This window comes from Peromyscus leucopus, unplaced genomic scaffold, assembly GCF_004664715.2.
Source record: "Peromyscus leucopus breed LL Stock unplaced genomic scaffold, UCI_PerLeu_2.1 scaffold_214, whole genome shotgun sequence".
Lineage (NCBI taxonomy): Eukaryota > Metazoa > Chordata > Mammalia > Rodentia > Cricetidae > Peromyscus > Peromyscus leucopus.
In genome coordinates this window covers 221,895-247,691 of record NW_023505087.1, presented here as the reverse complement: position 1 = coordinate 247,691, position 25,797 = coordinate 221,895, and the positions used below count along the sequence as shown (strand labels likewise).

The 25,797-nt window shown below is 37.5% G+C and overlaps 1 protein-coding gene across 1 annotated transcript in view; it reads left to right on the top strand.

Annotated features, from left to right (window-relative positions):
* Window positions 1-236: 236 nt before the first annotated feature.
* The window catches only part of LOC114692867 (syntaxin-binding protein 4), a gene marked incomplete at its 5' end in the record, with an annotated part of 130,834 nt that continues 105,273 nt past the window's right edge, over window positions 237-25,797 (top strand). Inside the window, 5 exon segments of the mRNA XM_037201879.1 lie at window positions 237-360; window positions 6,134-6,228; window positions 11,149-11,245; window positions 13,956-14,047; window positions 25,433-25,522. Coding sequence (XP_037057774.1) covers window positions 237-360; window positions 6,134-6,228; window positions 11,149-11,245; window positions 13,956-14,047; window positions 25,433-25,522 — 498 coding nt within the window.

Genomic DNA, 25,797 nt, shown 5'->3' with positions numbered 1-25,797 from the left:
GTCATCCCTTAGACTGTCTTTTAAAAGGCAAGGGACATGGCCTTCTGTTCTGTTCTTCTTAGACACTGGAGAGCTGAAACTGTTATTACTTTCAACTCTGAAATGCCTTCTTTGAAGATGAATATACCAAAACATTAGGAGCTTTATTCTTTTTCGAATATTGCTTTTTAGAATATTGCTTTGATGTCTTTAAACATTCTATTTATGTTAACATGAGCATCTAGTTTGGTCTTTGACCTACTTTAGAAAAGACACATCATCTCCCTCGTTTTCCTTCACAGACAAAACCTGGCTACAATAAAGCAGAACATACTCCAGTTACTTCTTTGGACAACAACCCTACAGATACATCTAATTCAGGTAAATTCACATTTAATTCCTGTCATTTTTTTTCTTCAATTACTCTTTCTCAATGATGAATTCATAGTATGACTTTCAATAAGCCTTAAAGAAGAATATATTATGCTTTTCTTTTTCCTTCAGTGAATAAAAGAGCAAAATGAATGTATTGCTTGGTGCTTTCTGTTAAATGTTGACTTTTGACTGAAATTTATTTGAACACAGAGTTGAAATTTTAAGAAGTACATAATAATAATAAATTTTAAGAATTGTGTTATAATAAATGCCTGTCAAGTTGTAATAGTTAATTGTTGTAATCAAGTAATGAAAGGCTTTTATAGTCAAGATGTGACTTATTGCCCCTTTACTGAAGTACTCATGAGATATACGACTGCACCTTAGAAAAGACAATATAGATGAAACAGAACTGAAGAAAAATGGTTGTTTGTTTTAGAAAATATTGTATGAATATAAATTAGAAAGCACAGACATACTGACTTTGATACTGTTTTGAATTACCCTAAAATGACTTGGTGATTTTTTAAAAAATAAAATACAATAAAAAATGTCTAAGCTACATATAGAAAAGGATTTTTATCAAACCATGACCTTATTGTCTCAAATATCAAGAAAAAATTCCTCCACTGAAATTAACCCAGAAAGTTAAAAAGACAATTTAGAAACTGTATTTAATATAACTAAAAGGCTAACTAACACAATATGCTAAGTTATTATTCAAAGTGAAACCCACATGTATTAATTTTTAATGCCACTATTTTTGCTAAGAATTGCAAAATAAAGAGAACTAGTTTAGATTAGGTGCTACTAGGACATGGACAGATGGTATAGTTTAGTAGACGAGTACATGCTTACCAGGCATGAAGCCCTGTATTCAGTCCCCAGCACCAAAAAGAAAACAAAGAAAAGAAAAGAAAGGAAAGAAAAGAAAGGAAAGAAAACAGCCACCATCAGTCTTCACGGGATCTGTGCTGCGTTCATCATGTTTCCTCTGGTTGGGAGAAGTATTTTCCAATTGGTTAGTAATTTTTAACCAAAATAATATACCTTTTAATTACTGAGCTTTAGTGATTCTTGCAAATACTATTAATTAGTATTCCTTTGACGTAATTAATGTTCAGTCTCTTGATAGACTGTTTTTATTTTAAATTGAGAATTCACATGGAAAGAAGAAGATAGATGAATAAAGCAGGTAATCCAAGATGTAAGGTCAGTCCGAGTTGCTCCATGATGAAAGTCTGGGCCCTTGTTCCTTGATTATACTGTAAAGCCTTAATTATGAAACATGTGTGTAATAAATTTTCAATTTTTAGAGTAACCAAACTAATTAGTCCCTTTAGCCATTTGTTTAGTGTACATTTGCTAAATGCTACCTAGTTAGCAGTGAACACAGCACAGCAGGAATTCCAGAGAGATTTAGGATCTTTCTGTGAGTTACTTAATGTTATTGTAAAATAAATGATGAAGTTAACATCCTCAATGATGAGATTAACATCCTCATTACTCAAATCAGAAAACATTGAAATAAATATATATTTCTCCATAGATTTGCACATACATATGGATTTTCTATTGTACACAAGTAATGTAAAGACATCTACAAAGTAGACTAAGGAGAGTGTGAGCAGGAAGCTCCAGGAGATATTCAATAAAAACAGCCAGTGATTTGCATTTTGTACAGGAGAACACAGGAGCAACCGGGGAAGTCTTAGCCCTTGACCCTGGTTTCTTAGCTCCCTGACCCTGAACCAGTTGCCATAAGGGAAAGTTACAGATTAAAGATCGTTCATATCAAGCACTTAGCATTGTGATTGCTACATAGTATATGCTCAGCACTATTTTTATTATTTATTATATTGCAGAAACGTAAGCGACTATATACTTCAGATAGCATTCCAAAGTAAGAACATGGTTTTAGAGCAGAAGTGAGGGCTTCTTGTGGGTGAGTCGATTTTATGTCTTCCCTTCAACCTCCAAAGCTGGGATACAGCAAAGGACTCATCATAGTATGAAAAACCTATTAAGAAACTTCAGCTTCCCCAAAATCAGACATTCCCTAAGTCTTAAGGGAAGCAGGCAGAAGACCATCCTAATTTAAGGAGTTCCCAAGAGCAGGAGCACAGAGCCCAGAGAGGTGAGATGCTGGAAACCCTGAGAGCCAGCTCTGATGAGAGCACAGATCTGGCAATGGTAAGTAAAGTGAGAATTACACAGTGACCATAAGAAACTATGCTCAATTTTGGAATAAGAAAGTAGTTATTGAGAAATATATTTGAGTAAGTCATTTATAAAATTAAAATATTAACATAGAATATTTTTCTAGGATAGGAATAGCATTAACTCAGACCCACATTTTTATTTCTACATAAATGCAATAGGCGAGATTTACTGGATGGTGTTTTACACAGGACAGGAGGAGGACCCTCAGAATTGTCTCCACATAACTTACACATGTGTGGTTTCTCTGGTATAAGTCCATCAGCATAGATGTCCCATATCGGATCCTTAAGCATCACCATCTAGACTCCTTTAGTCAGTGGGTATTCATGTTAGTTAGTTTCTCTTTAGTGGACCAAATACCCGATAAAAGCCACTAAGAGATGACAAGATGACTTGGATTGATGGATCAGAGGAATAGTCAGCATCATGGTGGGAAAGACATGGCTAAGGAACTCCGTGACTGGAGCATGTGGCAAAACTTCTCACATGGTTATCCTATCAGGCTGCAGAGAAGGCTGAAAGCAGAACTGAATGTAAACCATCAAAGCACACACAGCCCTCCTGACTCCCCTCCACAAGCTAGGCCCCAAACACCAAAAGCTTCCCTAACTTCTGTACCTCCCCAAATAATCCCAACAGCTAAGGACCAATTATTCAAATTATGAATCCACAGAGATATTTCACATTCAAACCATTGCAATATTTATTTTAAAAATTTAAACAAGTTTTAATATTAACCTCAACAAAAATATATATAAGATGGCTCTTCTGTTTCATCTCAGAGTTATTTGCAAGTGTAAAATTGGTTTAGAATATTTAAGATCAGCATTATATATGAGTATAACTTGAGATTATCTGTCCATTATATAAATTAGTCTGAGAATTCAGAATTGTTTATATATGCAGTAAGTTGAACAATAAGCAAGTTTGTGAGTGAACTGCAAATAACGGAAGCTATTCTTACTTAGGAAGTAAGAAAGGGTGTTAGCCGGCGGTGGTGGCGCACGCCTTTAATCCCAGCACTCAGGAGGCAGAGGCAGGCGGATCTCTGTGAGTTCGAGGCCAGCCTGGGCTACCAAGTGAGTTCCAGGAAAGGTGCAAAGCTACACAAGAGAAACCCTGTCTCGAAAACCAAAACCAAAAAAAAGAAAAAGAAAAGAAAGGTTGTTATTATGTTAGCAATGTGACAAGACTTCATTCCTTTACACTCAGTTCTTTAAAACTCAACCAGTGCTGATGGAGAAAATGCCTTCTAAGGCATTTGTGTAAAATTTAAAAATTATTTTACAGTGTTGATCATATTCTTATAAAGCATTTCCTTTCTTCTCATCCTAAAAGGAACAGAAATAGAGGATCCCCAGAGAGAGAGCAAATGTGAGGTTGAGGGAGAGAGAGAGAGAGAGAGAGAGAGAGAAGAGAGAGAGAGAGAGAGAGGAAGAAAGAGAAAGAGAGGGGGAGGAAGGGAGGAGTCATTTATGGCTTAAACAACCCTGAGCTGTCCACAGGCACTGATGTTGTGCCCTGCCTCTTCAAGAATGAACCTGAAGTCAGTGTAGAGGAAGGTAGGCAGAAGATATCAAGCTTTGCCAAGGCACGGTGCTTGCTAGTAAACCAAGGTTGCATAGTTTTACATTACTTCCCCTTTTCTCTTCACACAGTGTCTCTTTTTCAGTTTTTGTAGTTCCCATGGCTTTACTGATTTTTGCCTTTATAGTCCTCATCAAGTATCAGCTTGAGTCTTTGTGCTTTGATGAAAATTTGATGATGAAAAATGTAGACTCATAGCAGCACTGGTTTTTGAGTCACTAGAGATTTAGACCATAGCACTGTGGCCTGGATATGAACCTGGGTCATTCTTTACCTTGTCAGTCCTGTTTTGGGGTGAGAATAACAACACCTATGCCATTGTGGTTATTATGAAGATTAATGAACTCCTCAAGTCTAACTCATTCACTATCAGCCTAGAGGTAAAAATAGAACTAACGTTATTTCCACCTTTTACCATGCCAGATTATTACACTGAATCTGTCAGAAAACAGTAAAAATGTGTGCCTTGTGTATGTGGCTGTCATGTGTGTCCCCTTCTCTCTCCTCTGCCCATTGCTTTCATCTATTCCGTGACACTTTCACACACTTGAATTGAGTCGTTCAAGCCAGTTAGTTGGGGCTGAACCACAGATAGGTTGGCTAGAGTTCACCTGAGGTTGGTGCCCTTAGTTGTAGGTCAGCCCCAATTTGAAAACAGGTCTCAAGATGCAACCTTCAAGTCGAGAAAAGGGCTCCTTAACTCTTCGATCTTCCGTTCCATTTCAGCCCACGATAATCTTTGCTACCACACTGCAAGTTCGCTACAGACTTTCTCTTAATACTTCAAAATAGGATTTCATCTTTATTAGCCTCGTGGCCAACAATTAGATGTCATGATAACAAAAGAGTCTTTCTTGCTGTTACCAGAATTGTAAAAATTCTGTCACACTAAAATCAACCCTTCTCAGGGTTTAATTCCATTTGGAGCTAAAAGTCAGTGACAATTTTTTTTATATATACTCTTAAACACTATAAGCTATATTAAAGATTTGCATAGAATGTTGAGGATGTGTTAAAGGTTTAGAGGAAGACTCTTATTTTCATATGTGCTTCTTATGTTTCTTAAGAAAGAGAATGCAAATCATTCTGTACTTAGAGACAGATGCTCTGAGAAATTAAAAAAAATTAAAACACTGCATAAAGATGTGACATTTCAAAAAGTTTTTTTCTCTTCCTCTTGTTTCTATGTAGAACTAGTAAAATACCATTTAAGAGTGTATTTAGAACAGTGACAACTTAGATAGGAAGATTGACATAAATTGCAGAAATTTGTCTTTAAAAATGTGACATATTAAATCGTTCTCAAGGCTGGTCTTGGTGCACCTAATTTCACATTCCTCAAACACAAAAAGCATATCTGCATAATTAAGCTGTATTGAAAACATACAGAGAAATGGTGAGGAGAGTATTTTCTTTAACTCTTAAGAGTCCACTTCTATTGCTAGAAATCCAGTCCTTCTGTAAAATGGAATGGGATTTTAGCTCAGAAAGTTGCATGTCCACATCGTCCTTTTATGCGTAAGTGTTAGAAGTTACACTTAGAGGTTTTCTAGACTACTGCCACCAGTTCCTGTAGTGTACTCTTTTCCAGTCAAGAAATATCATGGTCTTTCTGACTTGCTAATATTGTTTCACTTGCTTGAACAGCGAGGCCTTTGCCTTACAGTTACCAGGCATTGTGGTGAGCATCATAATGGCTAGATATCGTCTTTTAGGCTAACATTTCCATGAGACTTCATAATGCGTAATTTACTATGCTGTATATTATATCTTTTAGCACTCAAGTAAAGCTGATTTATATATACATTTTAGACTTACAGGGGAAAAATTCATAAAAACAAAAGTAAGACCTGCCAACTGTTTAACCAGAATTATTTTTGAACAGCAGGAGCCCAGAACACAGCTTGTCAAATGAAAGTTCTATTTCCAATTAGATCTCCAATTAATGTGCCCACCTGTTGTCTTCTAGAGATTGCTCCTGCCTGGACTGATGATGATTCTGGACCTCAAGAAAGAAGATTTCCCTAATCCTTCTGTTCGCCTGAAGCAGAGAAACTGGAAATGGTAAAATCCCTTAAAATTTCATTTTCTTCACAAGACAGCAGAAAGAGCTGTGTTGTGGAGCCATTGGGTTCTTGGAGTAGCTTAATTTAATTAAATGAGTGACAGTTTGGGTTTCAATTATTAATAACATTTCAATTTGGAAGTTCATACTAGTTCACTAGTGTGAAATACAACTCAAACCTTTGGTTACTAAACTGACATGCAAATGAGTTCTTTCTCTTTGGCTAGGGTAATGGCTCAGTGGGTGTAGGCTCGCCATGGAAGCGTGAGAAGCGGAGTTCCATCCTCCAGAACTCACATTTTAAAAAGCCAGGCTTGTGGGAAGCGCAGATACGCAGATCTGGAGTCCACTGGCCAGTTAGTTTACTGGTTGGCTTTTGTGGTGACTTGACACAAGCTGAATCATCTGGAAGAAGACTCTCAGTTGAAAACAAAACACAACACAATTGTCTTCTCAAGTTGGTTTGTAGGCAAGTTTGAAGACATTTTCTTGATTAATGATTGATGTGAAGGGTCCAGCCTACAGTGGGTACTGCTAACCTCGGCAGTTGGTCCTGGGTTATATAAGAAAGCAGACTGAGCATGTCATGGACAACAAGTCAGTAAGCAGAACCCCTCCATGGTCTCTGCTTCAGTTCCTGATTCCAGGTTCCTGCCTGGAGTTCCTGTTCTGACTTCTCTCCATGATATCATTTGACTTGAGGTTGTAAGCTGAAATAAAGTCTTTCTTCCAGAGTTGCTTTTGTTCATGTGTTTACCATAGAAATAGAACCCCTGACTAAGATACCAGCTTAGTCTATTTTGCAAGCTCCCAAGCCAGTGTGGAAGGGGACTGAAGAGTAACAGCCAATAATACCCTCTGATGTCTCTGCAGAGATGTGTGCCCATACATGTGTTACTCCCCACCAAATATAATATATACACACACACACCACACAATACATATATATGTTTTAAAGAAGAAAGTAGTCAGGTCCACATGAAATGTAAAGCTGAGGCAGTGCCCTAGGGACTAACAGGAGAGTAAAGCATTGAGCGCATCATGTACAAAAAACAGAAGACGATTAAAACAAAAGAAATTAAAGGTGAAAAGCACTTGAAAATGGATGAAGCTCCTGAGGAGCTAAGAAGAAAACTCTACCACATCTGGATGCAGTGCTAGAAACTCGACACCCCATTTCCTGTGAGATTTATAATACTGACTTTCATGTTTGTAGAAGAATATGAAACTGCATAGCTAGAATAAACACATTATAATTAGAATAAACATCATAATTATTCCCAGATCTACCTTTGCTCCAAGTTCCAAGTAGTACCTTCCTCATCACCAATTTAAATCTTCCTGTTGTTTAAATGATGGTCAAATCTACCTCTTTTCCCAGAATTTCCTGACTATGATTGCTTGGGCAAATACTGCCATATTTACATATTGTAGCACTGAACTACCATGCTGTACTGCCTTCCAATCTCTTTTTGTTTCTGTTTATATCAGTGAGATTGAATATTTCTTCACCAATAGTACCTACCTGCTTAAGCCCACATTTTTTGCCATCTAGACAAGAACATGGGCCTTTTCTCATGTAACTCATTTTTCAGGCATAATTACCCTAACGAAAGACAATTCAACAAGAGGAAACTATGGGTTTTACTTCTCACAGAAGCCTTCAGAAATGAATACCCAAATAATCCGGGAAATCTGTATACCATTTATGATTAGTTTAGAGCAAAGAGTGGCCAGTGTTGTAGGAATGACTAGGCAATGGGAATATGTATATGACCTAATAGTAATAATAGCGGGAACTTTGAAAGGCTCATTCAGTTAACAGTTACTATTAGAAACAAATTTCCAAAAGCATACAATAGATGCAAAATATACAACATGGTAAGCTGTGATAAATTTTTAGATACAGATAACTTTTAAACATTGTATAGAGTAAAACTTAATTGTAAAAAAAATATATAATAGTTGTAAGTTTATACACAGGCACCATATTCAGAGGAAAAAAATCTGGAAAACCATACGAATTGGTAATAGCGATTGTTCCCAGAGCAGTAGTTCTCCACATCAGGAGTATAATCTTCTTCCTCAGATGACCTTTAGCAATATCTACTGTTTTGGTTGTCAGTAGTGAAGACCAAAATCCAGATTCCCAACCAGGACTAAAACTACATCCTAAAACTCTATGTCCTGAAATTTAAATAATATTTCTAACAATAATGAGTCAATTGTTGCTAGCAAACATACAAAATGTGTCTCATTTTCTTGTAACTAGAGAATTCAAACTAACATATTTCTGATATCATGACAAAGTGAAGATGTGAAAACAACAAATCTGTTAAGAATGTAAGAAGTAAGATTGTTTCTATGTTGCTGGCATATTTAATGAGTACCCATATTCAAAGAACAATAGAGCGGTAGTAAAGATGACACTGCCTGTGGCTCAGCATCTCCTCTTACATGCATTACAGTAGAAAAATTTACATGCATCTATAAGAGGACATGTGTTGGCCCCATAAGGCCCAGGCATGAGGCCCAGCATAACTTCCTGAGCCTAGCTTGAGTTTGATGCCTGACCTGGACATGACTTCCACATACTAGTGACTCAGCACTACCCAACCTAGAATTGCCTCTGCCTGGTAACTGCTGAGATGGCATTGTCTCAGTGGCCCGCTGTCCTTACCCTTCCCCCCATCACCCCAACCTATATAAGTCCACTCCTGATGCAATAAAGCGAGTTCCTGCTTTGACAAAGACTTCTGGCCCAGTGTGCTTCTGTCCGGTGGAATGGGGTCTGGGCTATCCGACACTCACCATCCCTCTCATCCCCAGGGAGAGAACTGCTGGACCGGTCCTGCCTCTGCCCTACCTGTTGGTCAGACTGACAGACATGTATAGTGTTTTGTAATAAAATGGTGAAGTAATTATAAATGTCTATCAATCAGAGAATGGATAATAAATGAAATACCACAAAATAAAGTAAACTATGTAGGTAGGCAATACTGAACAACTGCAAAATCATTAAGTTAAGATAAAATAAAAAAATTGTAGTGATCCTTTTAGGTTACATCGTTGAGTAAAATTTTAAACGCACAAATTAAAGTGACATTATTTAGGGACATGTACTTGCATACTAAGTAATAATGAAGAAATGACAAGAAGAATGTAATGACCATTAGGCCAGCATTTACTCTGAAGATCCGTAGAGGAAGCTTTCAACTCAATCTCTAGCCTTATTTCTTGAAAAATATGTGTAGATTTTAAACAAATATCATTAAATATTTTAATATAGCCAAAGTACTTAGATGTTCTTTGTATTCTTTTAAAAAATATTTGTAACTTTTTCAAGAATGAAAAGAATACACAAATGCTAAAAAAATCTTTCTTGAATGTATGTAAACAGTACTTTTGGCTTTGATAGGTAGATGGATGGTTCTAAACCAACCTTAAAAACACTTTAAGAATCTTTTCTTGTCCTCGGCCTTCTTTCTGTTTCCTCCACTGTGCCCAGTCAAATTGTGTGCCATATATGTAAATGCTTTTAGTGATAGTGTGTCCTCTGTGCACTTGTATTAAGTAAAACATTGTACTTACTAAGATTATTTGTACATTATTTCTCACCCTAAAGACCATAAACTTTTAAGAATAGAGATTGTATTTATTTGTCGATATCATTGTGCAGAGGGTATGTGCCTGACAAATAATAAGTACCAAATGAAGTATTTGGTTCAAGAATTGGTGACTATTTGAACATATTCCAAATGGTGTAGATATCTGCCAGTATCTTACTCCTTTAACAAATTTTGTTTAGCTTAATGTGACTGACATTGTATCACTCTTGCTAGAATCCAATTATAGGCACCCAGACAGTTTTTATACATTAAAATTAGTTTGGAGTATATATAACTAGAGAATCCCAGGTAGCATTGGAAACTTAATGTTCTTACCATAAAGTCCAGAAGAAAATAACCAGGGAGAAGCCAAGAGGCTCCAAGTGTCAGGGACCCACATCCCAGCCATTCAGATAGACCACTTCTTCCATCATTGCTGAGGTTCCTGGTAGAGCGCCTATTCCACCATCATTGCTGAGGTTCCTGGTAGAGCGCCTATTCCACCATCATTGCTGAGTTCCTTGTGAGTCAAGATACCTGATCACTTCTCTTTCCCTTCTCCCTTTTTCTTAAGGTGAAAGGGAGAACCTCTTTCTCTACTTTTTTAGGAGACTTCCTGCATGCTCTCTAGCACCTCGCTGTTGTCTAGCACATATATAGCCCAGACCTCATCAAAGGGGAAAGTGGCTGCAAAGGTCTTTTAGCTGGAAATTATGGTTGCTTCTATTTAAGGCTAAAGATCATGGAAAAGACAGTAGAGTACGAGAAGGAGTATCTACACATTTTATTTTAAAGACAGAAGTTATTTACCGAAAGAGAAGAGCCTGATGGAGAAAATGGGTGTCAGAGAAAACTTTTCTTTATTTTGTTTGTGTTATATTTAACCCTAAACTAGCCAAAATTAAGAATATTTTCCATTTAACACAATTCTATCAACTTCATTTCTATCCTCAAGATAAACAGCTGAATGTTTTTCATGTTTTTCGAGTGTTATCTATAAACTTGACTTCAGTAAAATTTTTCTGTTATATTCTTCTGCAAAAGTCACATAGACTAGAAAATAATTTTATTTTTGGTCCTACAGCCATGTTTGTAAATATGGCATTTAGCCAAGATATTTGCTGTGGGGTCGGGCATGGCAGACTTGGGAAGGTAATCGTTTTTAGTAGTTAATCTACAGTCAGCAGACTTGCCATGGGATCTAATTCTGGTCACGGTTCCCCCTGGTGATTTTAATAAAATATAGTTCTAGTGAAATGTTTTACCCTTTAGAGGTTTGAAAATTGCTTCTCATAAGACCATTTCCTTCAGGCTCTCAATTACCTCGGTATTCAGCCAACAAAGGAACAACATGAAGCCCTGAGACAGCAAGTCCAGGCTGACTCAAAGGGGACAGTGTCTTTTGGAGGTAATGTCTTCAGTGCATCATGTTGTATTATCACAGACAGTTGGTGAAAGTTATTGTGACCCATTTTCATTAAGAGAGCTTGTTCCTCAGAGGGAGAATGAAAACTCACACCATGCTACTTGCAAATTCCTTAAACAGGTACTTTAAAACAGCTATTGATACTAACCTGGCTGGATCAGCAAAAGAGAGACCTGTATCAGGACCCATTAGCTCTAGATATCATTAGTCTATCACGTTCTTTTTCCATGTTTTATTTGCTGCATAAACATTGCTTTAATAATAACAAAAGAAATTAGTGCAAAATATACAAATTTTTAATTTCATACTAATTACATCTACTTCCTTTGCTTTCAACTAGTGGAATAAGAAGTTTTTACTGTACTGAGTAATTATTCTTAGAGATGGCATAATGCTCCAAGGTTTTATACACTTGGATATTGATGGTTTCTCAGTAGCTATTATTACAAATCTATATTTATTGCAGCTTTTATAAATCTGCATTTATACTTTCAAATTAGCAATTTCTTCTCTTTTGTAATAGGATAACCTCCACAATGGTTTGGAATTTCAATATCTATCACTAAGTTATTTTCCAAAAAACTGTTTCCTATTTGTATATTCTACTATTTGAATGTAATGTCTAGCATTTGTTCTATAATACACATAATAAATGCTACATTGTATCATTTTAAAACATCTCTATTAAAATAAAGAAATTCACTTTTTATATTTGAAATGAGGAAAAACATATTTGGGTCCCATCTCCTCTTGAAAATCACCCCAAATAATAGTAATAAGAAATAGAAATATACATACCACTATAACAACAACAACAAAAAAAAAAACCCACAACTTGTAAGGACAGAAGAGGGGTGCAGAGAAAGCAGTACCTACATTAGTGTGCAGAGGCCGGTGAAGCCCAGGCATCTGAAGATGGAGGACTATATGCAGGCAAGCTAGCATAGAGTACCAGTATGACTCTAGGCTGGTTTCGTCTGACATTGAAATCAGAGTTCTTAGAAATGCTGATATGGACATTTATCTATGCTGCCTTTTCACTTTCTCAAGCAGTGGAGCACCTATTACTTCCTTAAACTGTAGCACAAATCTTAAAAGGTCTTATTAATAAAATCAAACCCAGAGCCAGGTATTGGGGTGAATTATCAGAGAACCAGAACAACCACAGCTATCTCACCTCGCCAATTCCTCAGCTGATCCTGTTTCCTCAGTCTGGAAGCCTCTGAGTCCTCATCTGAATGGGTTTCAGCTGAACTGCTGCTAAAAGCCTGACTAGCCTACTTCCTGGTCCTCATGCCTTATATACCTTTCTGCTTCCTGCCATCACTTCCTGGGATTAAAGGCATGAGTCACCATGCCTGGCTGTTTCCAGTGTGGCTTTGAACTCTCAGAGATCCGGATGGATCTCTGCCTTCAGAATGCTAGGATTAAAGTTGTGTGTGCCACCATTTTCTGACCTCTGTATCTAGTGGCTGTTCTGTTCTCTGACCCAGATAAATTTATTAGGGTGCACAATATTTTGGGTAACACAATATCACCACATTAAACTTCCTGGAGAAGTACATATTTCATTGATAAATTAAACCAGAGACATTGTGAAACTATACTTGTTAGCAGCAAGGGAATTGGGGTTGTCTGTGGTGAGTCATTGCTCAAAACATGTACCCAGATGCTCACTGACATTTGCATCCGTGTTTTATAATCATAGCAGGGGATTTAAGGCGTGTCTCTGAGAATCTAAACAAAAATGTCAGCAGACACCAGATTGTTTGCCTATAATAAAATAATCCTTCCAGTTGACAAGGCAAGTTATGCACACATAATTTCCAGCCAACTTTTTTTTAGTGTCTTACTAATTGTTAAATAAAACTCAAAATCAAGAGTTGTGGACATTTGATAAGATGACATAAAATATGGAACCAAAAGTATCAGATAAACAGAAAAAAGAAAAGAAAAAAATGGTGCGAGCAGAAGAAACTTTAGATAAACTAATTAATACCCCTAGGAAAACAAAAAAAGATGATGCACCATGAAGTATAAGCAGAAATGGGTAAAGTCAGAACAGAGAACATTTATAAGGATCCTTTGAATTACAATGTAATAGCTACAGTTAAAACTTACTAAGGATACATAGGTGAGTAGACATCACAGTGTCTTTATGTTATGGATTGCTCTGATGCTCAGCTTGACAAGTGGCCTTGATAAGTTGAAGAAAGCCTGTCTTCAGCCCTAATTTGCTCATCTGTAGAGTAGAAGGAGGACCTGCCTCAAAGGAGGTGAAGAATGGTGTGAGGATGATACCTAAGCACATACAGCTGTTACATAAACTGGCTGTTGCTATTATGAAGCCTTAGATTCTTTAACCCTGAAAAGCCATGTCATAATATTGCCTTTTTTCCCCAGAAAGCATTGTATGCATAATGTGAGAATTAGAGAATTAGATGTCTGTGATATGTGTTTGCTTTATTGTTTCTTAACTGAACTATGTGACAAAGCTAAAGGAAGTGTGATAAAAAAAAAATGGCTTCTCTATTATTTAAATTTATATTTACCTGTCACTTTGGTCAATACTATTTTAGGATAATTTGTGTATGTTAATCTGAAGTTCATAATGTTAACTTCCAGAGAAGAAAGTAATATTTGTTTAGATGAAAACGAATACTATTTTCTTATCAAAATTTGTTAATTTTAGATTTTGTCCAGGTTGCCAGAAATTTGTTTTGTTTGCAGTTGGATGAAGTAAATGTTGGTGTCCATGAAATCTCCAGCATCTTGGACTCACAGGTAGAGTCAGCTCTCTATGTTTTATATTTTATTCGAACGTAGGGCACAATTCTTGAATGTTGGGGTCGTATGTGATGCCCTTTCTCCAGTTTCCACTGGCTTTTAATTTCTTAAATTATTTAGTTATTACTCATGTGGATGTGTAGAACGGAGCTTGGGTCTCTAGTACTCACACTCTAGTACTCACTCTAGTACAAGAAGTAGGACTTGAGCACCCCTAATCACAGCCCTCAGTAGGCAGACAGGATCTCTAGGACTTGCTGGCCAATTTGAGCTGAGTTGATGAATGCCAGGTTTGATGAGAGACCTGATCTCAAAAACAATGGTGGAGAACAGTTTAGAAATATACTTGATGTCAGCCTCTTATTCCATGTGCACACACATGCATGTGTGCATATATGTGTACACAGGTTCACAAGATATAAATACAAAAATTCTAAGAACAGTACACATTCTTTGAAAAATATGTAAAACTATAGATTAATCAGAAGTTTTTTGTCTCCTCTTTTCTCAGGCTCCTGTGCTATGTTCCACCCCTCAGTTCTGCAGCATTGACAGCCTGCCATGTAAAAAGGCATGCATTATCATTAGCTAGCAACACATAGTCGTGTGTACCCATTCGAATCTGTCTGGAATCATCATCATATATGCACAGAAAAGTGCCTATAAGTGCATAGCCTTTTATGTATTACAATCTGAACTATTCCCATGAGACATAATGTTAAGGACATACATTACTAAACCCACAGCTACTCTCCTCCATGTGTGTTCCCTTTCAGTTACTTGTGACAATCCCCTGCTCAGAAGTCAGGGCAGCCACACTTGAGCTTTCTAAAATAAAATAGTTTTGCCGGCTTTTATGTCTTAGTAAGATAGAATTATGAATAACACTTCATCAGTCATTTACTCTACAGAACTTTGAAATTTACCTCGTCAAATCTTTTAGTCCTTTCTGTTGTGGATTGTTGGTATTTATTGTTTAAGGGAAACATTCAGCCCAAATATATGCTATATGTAGTTTACACATCTCATTAACCCAGAATGTGTTCTTGTTTATGGATGTGTAACTTCTTGTCCTTATTCCACTATCGCTTAGCAACCTATCCTTCCCTGATTCTCCTGTTGACTTGAAATGCAAACTTAAAGATATAGCAAATAACTAACTATATGTAGATGTGTTCTTTGTCCCACTCTCTGTTCTATTCATTTATTTCTCTCCTAGTACATTATTTTTTAGTTACTTAATACTGGGTTCATATTAGTGAGCTAAGAATTTTGTTATTAGCTTCTTACTTTTGATCTGAAAATGATGTTTTAAATGATTTTGCCATGATATCAAATAAGCTATATCATAGCATTGAATTTATAGAATGATTTTTTAATTAACTAAGTATAACTTACTTTCCCTTATTTATATCTTCGTTCTTGTTTTGAATAGCAAAGAATATGACATGTTTCATATACATCTCAAATATTTCTATCAGTTTAATTGCCAAATATAGTATACTTTGTGATATTATTATAAAAATAATTTTTATTTTTCATTACAAGTTTTAATTTTACATGTCATGAGAATATACTGTTAGATGTGTATATTATATGTGTACAAATATTGAGTGTCTCCCTCTTTACAATACTTTCTTGTGTTTTCCTAACCTAACTCAATGGTATATTATCCTCGTGTTTTTTGGTTTCCAGTAATAACACTTTTGTAACACTTTACAATACATCTAATAGAATCCAAACACTAGTTTTTAGTACCTAAAATTGTTCTTTTAAGTTTATACATCACTACTTTATACTCAGAAATTGGTCCATTTTATCTGTTAGCTCTTCCATTCTCTACTCTATACACCTTGACTGATACCCTGGTAATAACTTTATATTTAGAAGTCTTATATTTTCTATTTTAGTTAAAGTTTATAAATAAGAAAATTCCCTTGTCTTTTCCTCTGAAAATGTGTACACCAACCCACTTTTCATAATTATATTTAGAGCTCTAACTGTAGTAGTGCATTTTTTTGTTACTATAATGAACTGCCTAAAGCCGGTTAGGTTAAGAAGTTTCTTTAGCTGCCAGCTCTATCATCACAGGTCAAAGTCCAAAGATTGGAGAGGGTCTGTGAAGGGACCTCGGGTGCGGGGGTGGGGAGGTCTCTAGGCAGATGGCATCACAAAGGAAGGAGCCCTCCTGAGAATAAGTGATCACATTTTGAAAACCAAAAAGCAGTGACCTTTCACTAGGCTTCACCTCCTGAAAACCCTCCATCTTATTACTGCACCATCAGGATCATGTCTCCAAAACACGAATCCTTTAAGAATGAACCACATTCAAACCTTAGTCTGATTGCTTTGAAATAATAGGTCTTATTGATAGGGAGCTTCAATACTGGTATTAGTTATGTTTCTAGAAATACACAGTGTAGCTGCATGACTAATTTATTGGTAAAAATAAATCTGATCCTCTCATTTAAATATTACTCATGCCACATTTTTTTTTTAACATTTCAAACCCCCTTTTTAATAAATAATTTATTTTACCACTGATCATTTTACTCATCACAGTCACCCCAAAACCTAGCTGCTCAGTTACTCTAAGGAGAGTACCTGGCTTTCTCAGAATGAAGGCACAGACTTATTAGAAGGAATCCTGTGGCATTTAGCCAAAACTGAACTGTAGAGCCCTCTTTGCTTCTGCAGATGTGGGTCTTGTGCACTTAGCTACGGAACATTCCAGGCAGATCTGTCTCTTACTGCTGCCAGGTTGATGTGCCCATTTCTCGAGCGAAGGCAGTGCTAGTTCATGATGTGCCAGTAATGTAGGGGCCTGTATGAGCATGCAGAGCTTTTGGAGCAGCTGCAAAGCAATGCACATACTCTGATGAGTAATTTGTTTCCTTCTTAGCACCAGGATTTTAGGGCAGATAAAGAGTGTAGTCAATCTGCAGTACTTTGAAAGCAAAAGCACCACACAGTTGTGCAAGATGCTCTGTGTGCCAGGATTTCCTGTTGAGGCTGTAGATCAAAACGTTGTGCAATAGTCATTATTAATTTATGAAATTCTATTTGTTGCCTTCTGCTTATCATCACACAGAAGGTTTTATTGTCAAGTGTAAGCTTTCCTTTTTTCTCCAATTGAATCCATAATAAGAATACAGTTTCCATCAAAGTAACGTGTACAATGAAAGACGTCTCTCAAAGCACACACTGAATTCTCATTTAATATTATTGAATTCTATTTCATTAAAAATTTCATCTTGCAATTCATGAGGGGATAAAAAATCACAATTTTAAAAGCACTATAAAAGTCACTGCTTGTTAAGTAGCTCACCAAAAACAAATAAAAACCAAGTTACTGTTTCATATTGTAAGTCCCACAAGTATTTAAGTTCAAGAACAGTGGAATGCCTACTCTGAAACAGTCAGTCTGTGTTAGGTGATGCTGACTACCTGTGAAGGTGGGGAAATTCCACTATGCCCCCCCAGCACCCTTAGTTTCACAATAATAGGGTCAAGTTTATACTTATTTTATGTGGGATGCCTGTGTTCTCCTTTTGTGGGTGATAAAGATGTTTGATGCATTTCTTCCCTTTTTGTGTGAAAAACAGAGAGAGAGAGTTTTAGTCAAAGGTGGCACATTAGGAAGAACACATAAAGGGGTCTAGTGATTCCCAGGTCCATCTTCCGGGTGTTAGAATGAGCTTCTGATTTGAATAGAGCAAGAATTGAATCGTGGCCAAGAGGTATAAATAGTTCAGTAGTCCTGGTCAATGCCTGAGCCTGCCCATCTGTGCCTGCCTGAGCTGTAGTACTACATGGTGGTCCTTGGACATCATCAACCTGGGAGACTGGTTGCTATAAGAGAATCTCCGCCGGGCGGTGGTGGCGCACGCCTTTAATCCCAGCACTCGGAGGCAGAGGAAGGTGGATCTCTGTGAGTTCGAGGCCAGCCTGGGCTACCAAGTGAGTTCCAGGAAAGGCGCAAAGCTACACAGAGAAACCCTGTCTCGAAAAAACCAAAAAAAAAAAAAAAAAAAAAAAAAAAAAAAAAAAAAGAAAGAAAGAGAATCTCCACCAGAGCACAGGCTCTGTATTTCAGGTAGTTGTTGTCATTCTGGGGTGGTGTGTCCTGTATGTCCATTGTTGCTTGGGAGTAGATTTAGTCCATTGTCCCTGGGCTGTAAGGCATTTTAAAAGGAAAGGTTAAGGCAATGACTTATCTCTGTACCTTCAGCCTTGAAGAAGATAAACTAGTTTAGGTAGGCAAAGTCAAAAAGGCATCTGAGCTAAAGTAGTAGATGCAGAATAAAATGAAATAAAGAACGAAAGACACATACACGCTTAAGCCTAAAAGTGGGAATATTACCAAGGGATATAGAGTCCTCTTTTCAGGTTCTTAGTCTCATAGCTAAAAGAATTTTAAAATGGACTCAGAAACTAAGCTCAAGGTAAATCTCACTGGCCTCTGAGAGGGAAAACACAGAGCAAGTGTATTGGTGGAAGTATTAAGGCAACTCCACGTAGTTAAAAGGGAAGTTTATTTTGTGGGGTAACTTACAAGTGAAGGGATAGGTTACAGGGTCCAGGAGAGGTGAAGTGCAGTCCAGTGGTGTTCTCTGGATCTCAGATCTTAAGGGCTCCTGTGTTCTCTGGATCTCAGATCTTAAGGGCTCCTGTCTCAGCCCTGCCTTGTAGGCGTGACAGTTACCAGAAGCCTCAGTGGGGGTAGTACTTGCAGGTCAAAGCTGGAACAGCTACCCGCTACACAAGTGAGTTGCAGGTCTCAGCTGCCATAGGGAGAGAGATGGGTAATAGAAGGCCAAAATGCCTTGACCTTCCACTAAGCTTCACCTCCTAAAGGAGTCAGGGGTCACAGAATTGGGTGTGGGAGAGCCTATGAGAATGAAAATGCCCTGAGTATCATGACAATGAGGCTTGGGATTCTGGCCAGTATCTAGAGAAGGGGGATGGAAAGGGAGCAGAAGAAAAAGTTATTGCTCTGTGAGTCAGAACTCAGAAGGTGAAGAAGCATGGCAGTGAGGGTCTGCAGGCAGCTGGTTGAAGAGGAGTTCATGGGGTATGTGAGTATGTATCTCATTAAGAGGATGCTAGTCCTCCCATTTCTGCCATGCCTCCAAGTGTATGTTTCTGACATCAGGGTACCCATCTTGAGGTTGTAAAACAGGGTTTTTCCCTTATACAGAAGGTCTACTGGCCTTGACTGGGCAAGGGCTTTTGCTGTCCACATCAAAGGGTATTGTCATCCTCTGATCAAACTGTTTGTAGGTTTACAATTAGAGAGTGTTACTGTGTTGGTATCCATATGTCTCAAAAGGGGTCTCCAACATAGGGCATACTTGCTGTGTATATTAGGAAAGATGTTACCACTCATGGATTATACCATTTTACCAGAGAGTTGACAGAGATATGCAAATTTTGTAATTGGAGCTGGAAAAGCTGATGTCCACAAATGGTCCTTTTCAGTCCCTTTCTCTCTACTTGTCATTCTCTACAGTTCCTCCTTGAGGAATAAGGACCTTCATAATCATAGAAGAGTAGGTGGGAATGTTCAGTTCTTCATCTCCGGCTGAGTAGCACTTTAGAATCTTCCTACTCCTTGCTAAATAAGAGTGGACCACAGGAGCAGAGGAGTAAAAGGCAGCCCATTCTCTCTCTATCCAAAGTAGACTTTGTCCCAGGGATGCAAGGATGATTCAACATAGGAAAATCTGTCAATGTAATATACCATATAAACAAACTGAAAGAAAAAAAAAAAACCACATGATCATCTCATTGCATGCTGAAAAAAGCCTAGAGAGATCAGGAATACAAGGAACATACGTAAACATAATAAAGGCAATTTACAGCAAGCCAACAGCCAACATCAAATTAAATGGAGAGAAACTCAAAACGATTCCACTAAAATCAGGAACGAGACAAGGCTGTCTGCTCTTCCCATACTTATTCAATATAGTACTTGAAGTTCTAGCCAGAGCAATAAGACAGCAAAAGGAGATCAAAGAGATAGCAATTAGAAAGGAAGAAATCAAACGTCCACTATTTGCAGACAATATGATAGAATAAATAAGTGACCCCCAAGATTCTACTAGGGAACTCCTGCAGCTGATAAACTCCTTCAGTAATGTGTTAGGATACAAGATTAACTCACAAAAATCAGTAGCCCTTCTATATACAAATGACAAATGGGCTGAGAAAGAAATCAGAGAAACATCACCCTTTATTAATAGGCACAAATAATATAAAATACCTTAGGGTAACTCTAACTAAGCAAGGAAGGACATGTATGATAAGAACTTTAAGTCTCTGAAGAAAGAAATTGAAGAAGATATCAGAAAATGGAAAGATCTCCCATGCTTATAGATAGATAGGATTAACATAGTAAAAGTGACAATCTTACAAAAAGCAATCTACAGATTCAATGCAATCCCTATCAAAATCCCAACACAATTTTTCACAGACGTAGAAAGAACAATACTCAACTTCATAAGGAAAAACAAAAAACCCAATATAGCTAAAACAATAAAGCAACCTCTAGAGGCATCATGATCCCTGACCTCAATCTCTACTATAGAGCTATAGTAATAAAAAACAGCTTGGTACTGGCATAAAAACCAACATGTGGACCAATGGAATCAAATTGAAGATCCTGACATTAATTCACACACCTATGAACACCCAATTTTTGACAAAGAAACCAAAACTGTACAGTGGAGAAAAAAAAAGTATTTTCAACAAATGGTGCCAGCATAACTGGATGTCAACATGTAGATTTCAAGTAGACTCCATATCTGTTGCAATGCACAAAACTCAAGTTCAAGTGGATCAAAGACCTCAACATAAATCCAGCTACACTGAACTTGATAGATGAGAAAGTAGGAAGTAGTCTTGAATGCTTTGGTACAGGAGACCACTTTCTAAGTATAACACCAGTATCACAGACACTGAGAGCAACAATTAATTAATGGGACCTCCTAAAACTGAGAAGCTTTTGTAGGGCAAAGGACATGGTCAATAAGACAAAACGACAGCCTACAGAGTGGGAAAAGATGTTCACCAACCCCATATCTGACAGAGAGCTGATCTCTAAAATTTCTAAAGAATTCAAGAAACTAGACATCAAAATACTGAACAATCCAATTGAAAAATGGGCTACAGAACTAAACAGAGAATACTCAACAGAAGAATCTTAAATGGCTGAAAGACATTTAAAAAACTGCTCAACATCCTTAGTCATTAGGGAAATGCAAATCAAAACAACTCTGAGATACCATCTTACACCTGTCAGAATGGCTATGATCAAAAACACTGATAACAGTTTATGTTGGAGAGGATGCAAAGCAAGGGGAACATTCCTCCACTGTTGGTGGGAGTACAAACTTGTACAGCCAGTTTGGAAATCAGTATAGTGGTTTCTCAGAAAATTGGAAACCAATCTACCTGAATTTGTTCATCTGTGGCACTGACTATATTTTTTGATGCATCATTATCCAAAAGTTGGGTTTTTTTGGATTCTGGTGGGGGCATTGGTAAATACAAATGCTATCAGATAGATTAACAAAAAGTCAAAATGATGGATCCTTGGTTCACAAATTCATTTATGTGTCAGAAGTCATGTAAAATAACCTATTCTGAGAAAATCTTCTTCAGTTCTCTTCTTGTGGCCCACCAAACAACAGTATAGAGTAGGAGACACAGGATCCCTGGTGCAAAGTCTTTGTTACAAATAAAACAATGTAAAAATGGATTCAGAAGGAAAGTTGAGGACCTTTCTAGTAGAGTTCAGAGAAAGCAACAGAGCAGGCTAACTGGAGATTTGGTAGCTTCCAGAAGGGAAGTGAGTAAGAGGATGAGGAAGTTAATGCTTTCGGAGTTAGAGTCAGGACAGCAGAGAGGCTAAGTGGAGGTCTATGATTGCTGTCCTGGGGAAGAAGTCATCAAAAGTGAATATTGCTAGTGTTAGGGCAAGAAGGACTAGGATTTATGTTATACCGAGGAAGGGAAGGAGAAAAGAACAGAAAACGTTGCAGGGAATTTCTGCTGGCAACTATGTCCTAGTTTGTTGTTTCTTAATCCATTGTTTTATTTTTATTAGTTTCATTTGATTTGGGGATTTTTTGAGAAGCTCTCATATAGCTCAAGCAGGCCTCAAATTCAGTATGTAGCCTAAGCTAGCCATGAGTTCCTGTTCATCCTGGCTTTACCCTCAAGTGCTTGGATTACAGGCATGCACTACCACATCCAACTTCCTAATATTTTTAATATCTATATTGAGCTATCATATGTATATATATATATATAATATGGTATATATTTTATATTTATATATATATATATAATGAGGTACAATTGTGATAAATTTACAGCTTGCTGGATAGTGATCATGTATCTCTTTGTTTTGTTTTCTTTTGTTTTTTGAGACAAGGTTTCTCTGTATAACAGCCCTGACATTCCTGGAACTAGCTTTGTAGACCAGGGTGGCCTCACAGAAATCCGCTTACTTCTGTTTCCCAAGTGTGGGAATAAAGGCATATGCCACCAATCTCCCAGCCCTGTCATGTATCTCATGTGAAATCACCACTCAAAGTCTCTCATATAGTTTGAAGTCAGCTTCCATTCTCACCTGGACATGTAGCCACTGTTTTGTCCTTATAGAGATGGAGTCCATCATTCTTGCACTTCGTAACTAGAATCACAGAGTGTGTGTCCTGTAAGTAGTTCTAACAATCATTGCTTTCTCTGATTCAGATGTCTGGCTCTCACCTTTGTAAGGAGGAATTGCTGAGTCAGTGTATGTCAATACTGCTCTTGTTTATTTGACAATGAACTTTTGGATTTAGGACAATGTGACATTTAGAACCCAAAATATAAGTTATCTTGCTGTGATTCTAATAATCATTTCTATATTAAAACTTCACACAGTGCTACACCTGCTGCCATTACAAGGTCATACACAGAAAGGCAAGGTTGGAGCCCACATCCATACCCAACACAACTCCAGACTTGGCAGCAGACTGTAGTCCATTAGAGTATGATGGCTGTATCAGTCTAATCAAGTATCATGAATGGATCATTTTCAAAGAGCAGTGAACATGCTGTAAATTCCCAAAAGTATATTTTTCAGTTTAGGCTCTTGTTAGTTTGGTGTATTGAGACTGTTATTTTAACAAATGACATAGAACTGAATGAAAATATCAAAATGAGTTATATGTGATGAGACTGTAATGTTTTGCTTACACTGGGTTACAATATAAATGGTAATTCACACTCTGTTTATCAATAAACTCCTTATGACTTCTAAAGACTCATGATATCAGATATGTACTGATAAAATACAATGTTGATAGCATTGTGTTGGGTGTCATGACACATGCTAATTAAGACAGATAAAATTTGCTTTGTATAGTTTATCAGGAAGCCAAGTACACAAATAATTACAATTTTGTAAGTGCATTATGTTGTAAGGCTAGAATAGTAAAAGAACTTAGAACATTCAGGGGAGGTATATAACAAGTTAGTATTTGAATTTTTTTTTTTTTTTTTTTTTTTTTTGGTTTTTCAAGACAGGGTTCCTCTCTGTAATTTTGGTGCCTGTCCTGGATCTCACTATGTAGACCAGACTGGCCTCGAACTCACAGATATCCTCTTGCTTCTGCCTCCCGAGTGCTGGGATTAAAGGTATGCAACGCCGCTGCCTGGCAGAATTCATTTGTAAAGAAAGGTTGAATTTAGTCTTCCCAGAGGTGACCAAGCAGTTCAGAATGAAGTTAGGTGTAGTGCTGTATGCTGTACTCAGCACTTAGGAGGTTGAAACAAGTTCATAACCAACCTGGGGTACATGGTGAGACTCTGTTTCACTACTGCATGTCACCAATAAAACTGTTAGAATAAAACAGAAAAAAAAAAGACAAAATGTGATTGTTAGCAGAAGGTATTCTTCAAAATGATAATTATATACATAAAGGTTATATGTTAGATCTTAAAGGGCCTAATCTAATATTTAATTTTATATGTTAATCAGTAGCAACAATCCAAGAAAAAGAATATTGTGCCATAATCAAAGTGACTTTTTAGAAATAGTAACTTTGGGAAAGGAAAAATTGGGGTTAAGATGTAGGGAGGGAATGATAGAGAAAATTCAAATACTAGATAGAAAGAATTAAAGTTACAGCAATTGTATCAAGAATGGATATGAAAGAGTGACAGATCTATGATATGAGCACAAAACAAGTATGTCATCAGTGATCTTGCTGATCACTGAACTTGCTGATCATTTAGATGTGAGAACCAGAGGAGAGGAATAAGCTAACAATAACTCCAGTTTTCATTAGTACGCTTATGAATGATGAGACCTCAGTATGTATAGGGAAATAAGAAACCCTTACTTAGGAGATTAAATTAGATGGATGGATGGAGGGAGGGAGGGACGGAGGGACGGAGGGAGGGATGGATGGATGAAAGAATGGATGGATGATGGATGGATGGATGGATGGATGGATGGATGGATGGATGGATGATGGAAGAATGGATGGATGGATGGATGAATGGAAGAATGGATGGATGGATGGATGGATGGAAGAATGGATGGATGGATGGATGGAAGAATGGATGGATGGATGAATAGATGGATGGAAGGATGGATGGATGGATGGATGGATGGATGGATGGATGGGTGGAAGGATAGTTGGTGCTTTAGAGCATGCAAGTTAAAGATCCTGACAGGTACAAACAATCAAAGCTATTTGAAATATCTGCATAGCAGGAGAGGGACTTGAAAGGTTTCTGAAGAGTCATAATTGGAGCATAATAGTGATTTTGGCCCCTTAGTTTATGGATGAAAGGGGGCTATCCCACTCCTCCCCTAGTAAAGGTGTAGGGCTAAGAACCCACTAGACCAAATGTGGAATTCCAGAAAGCACGTGAGACAGCGGCTAGTTCTCCATTTCAAGACAGTTTGGGTCTGGAGATGGTGTAGTGGTTGAGAGCACTGAGTTCAGGTCTCAGCACAAACATGGGGTGCCTGTAACTCCAGTTCCCCAGGATCCAGTGCCGTCCTCTGGCCTCCACAGGCACTGCACACATGTGCTACATACACATAGCCACGAACACATACACATAAAATAAAAATATACATATTTAAAACATAAATGCATATCTCTTAGTCATATAAATTCTAAGTAACAACAGTATAAGGTAAAGCTTAAGAGAGAAATCACCCCATACGTTAGTTTTCTTTTACCTAATCAGACAACCCCAAAGTAAAACCTGAATTTTGTCATGATGCAAAAGTTCAAGGGTAGGGAAAAAGGAATTTCAGTTTTCAAGGTTAGCCCCTGATACGTAACTTCTGTATTTTGATGTTGACAGCTTCTTCCCTGTGATTCTCTAGAAGCCGATGAGCTGGGAAAACTTAAACAAGAAAGGGATGCTGCTCGGGAAGAAGTGAACGCGCTGAAGGTACCCGCCTCTTGGGCTTCCTTACTTCTCCTTTGAAAAAGACGTGACTCCCGTACTGGATTTGGGAGGATTGAGGCTCATTTTGTTTTTAATTCAAGTATGTTAGTACCAAATAGGATCAAATCGCTTGTTTAATTGTCTTTAGAGAGCTATCTGATGGTTCCCCACTCACTTCTTTTCCCACTTTGTGATACGCACGTAAGATCCGATGTGCACGGTAGTTTTCCTCTCATGTCTGATCCGGCTTCTCTTCCTCCTTCTCTTCTCTCATGTTG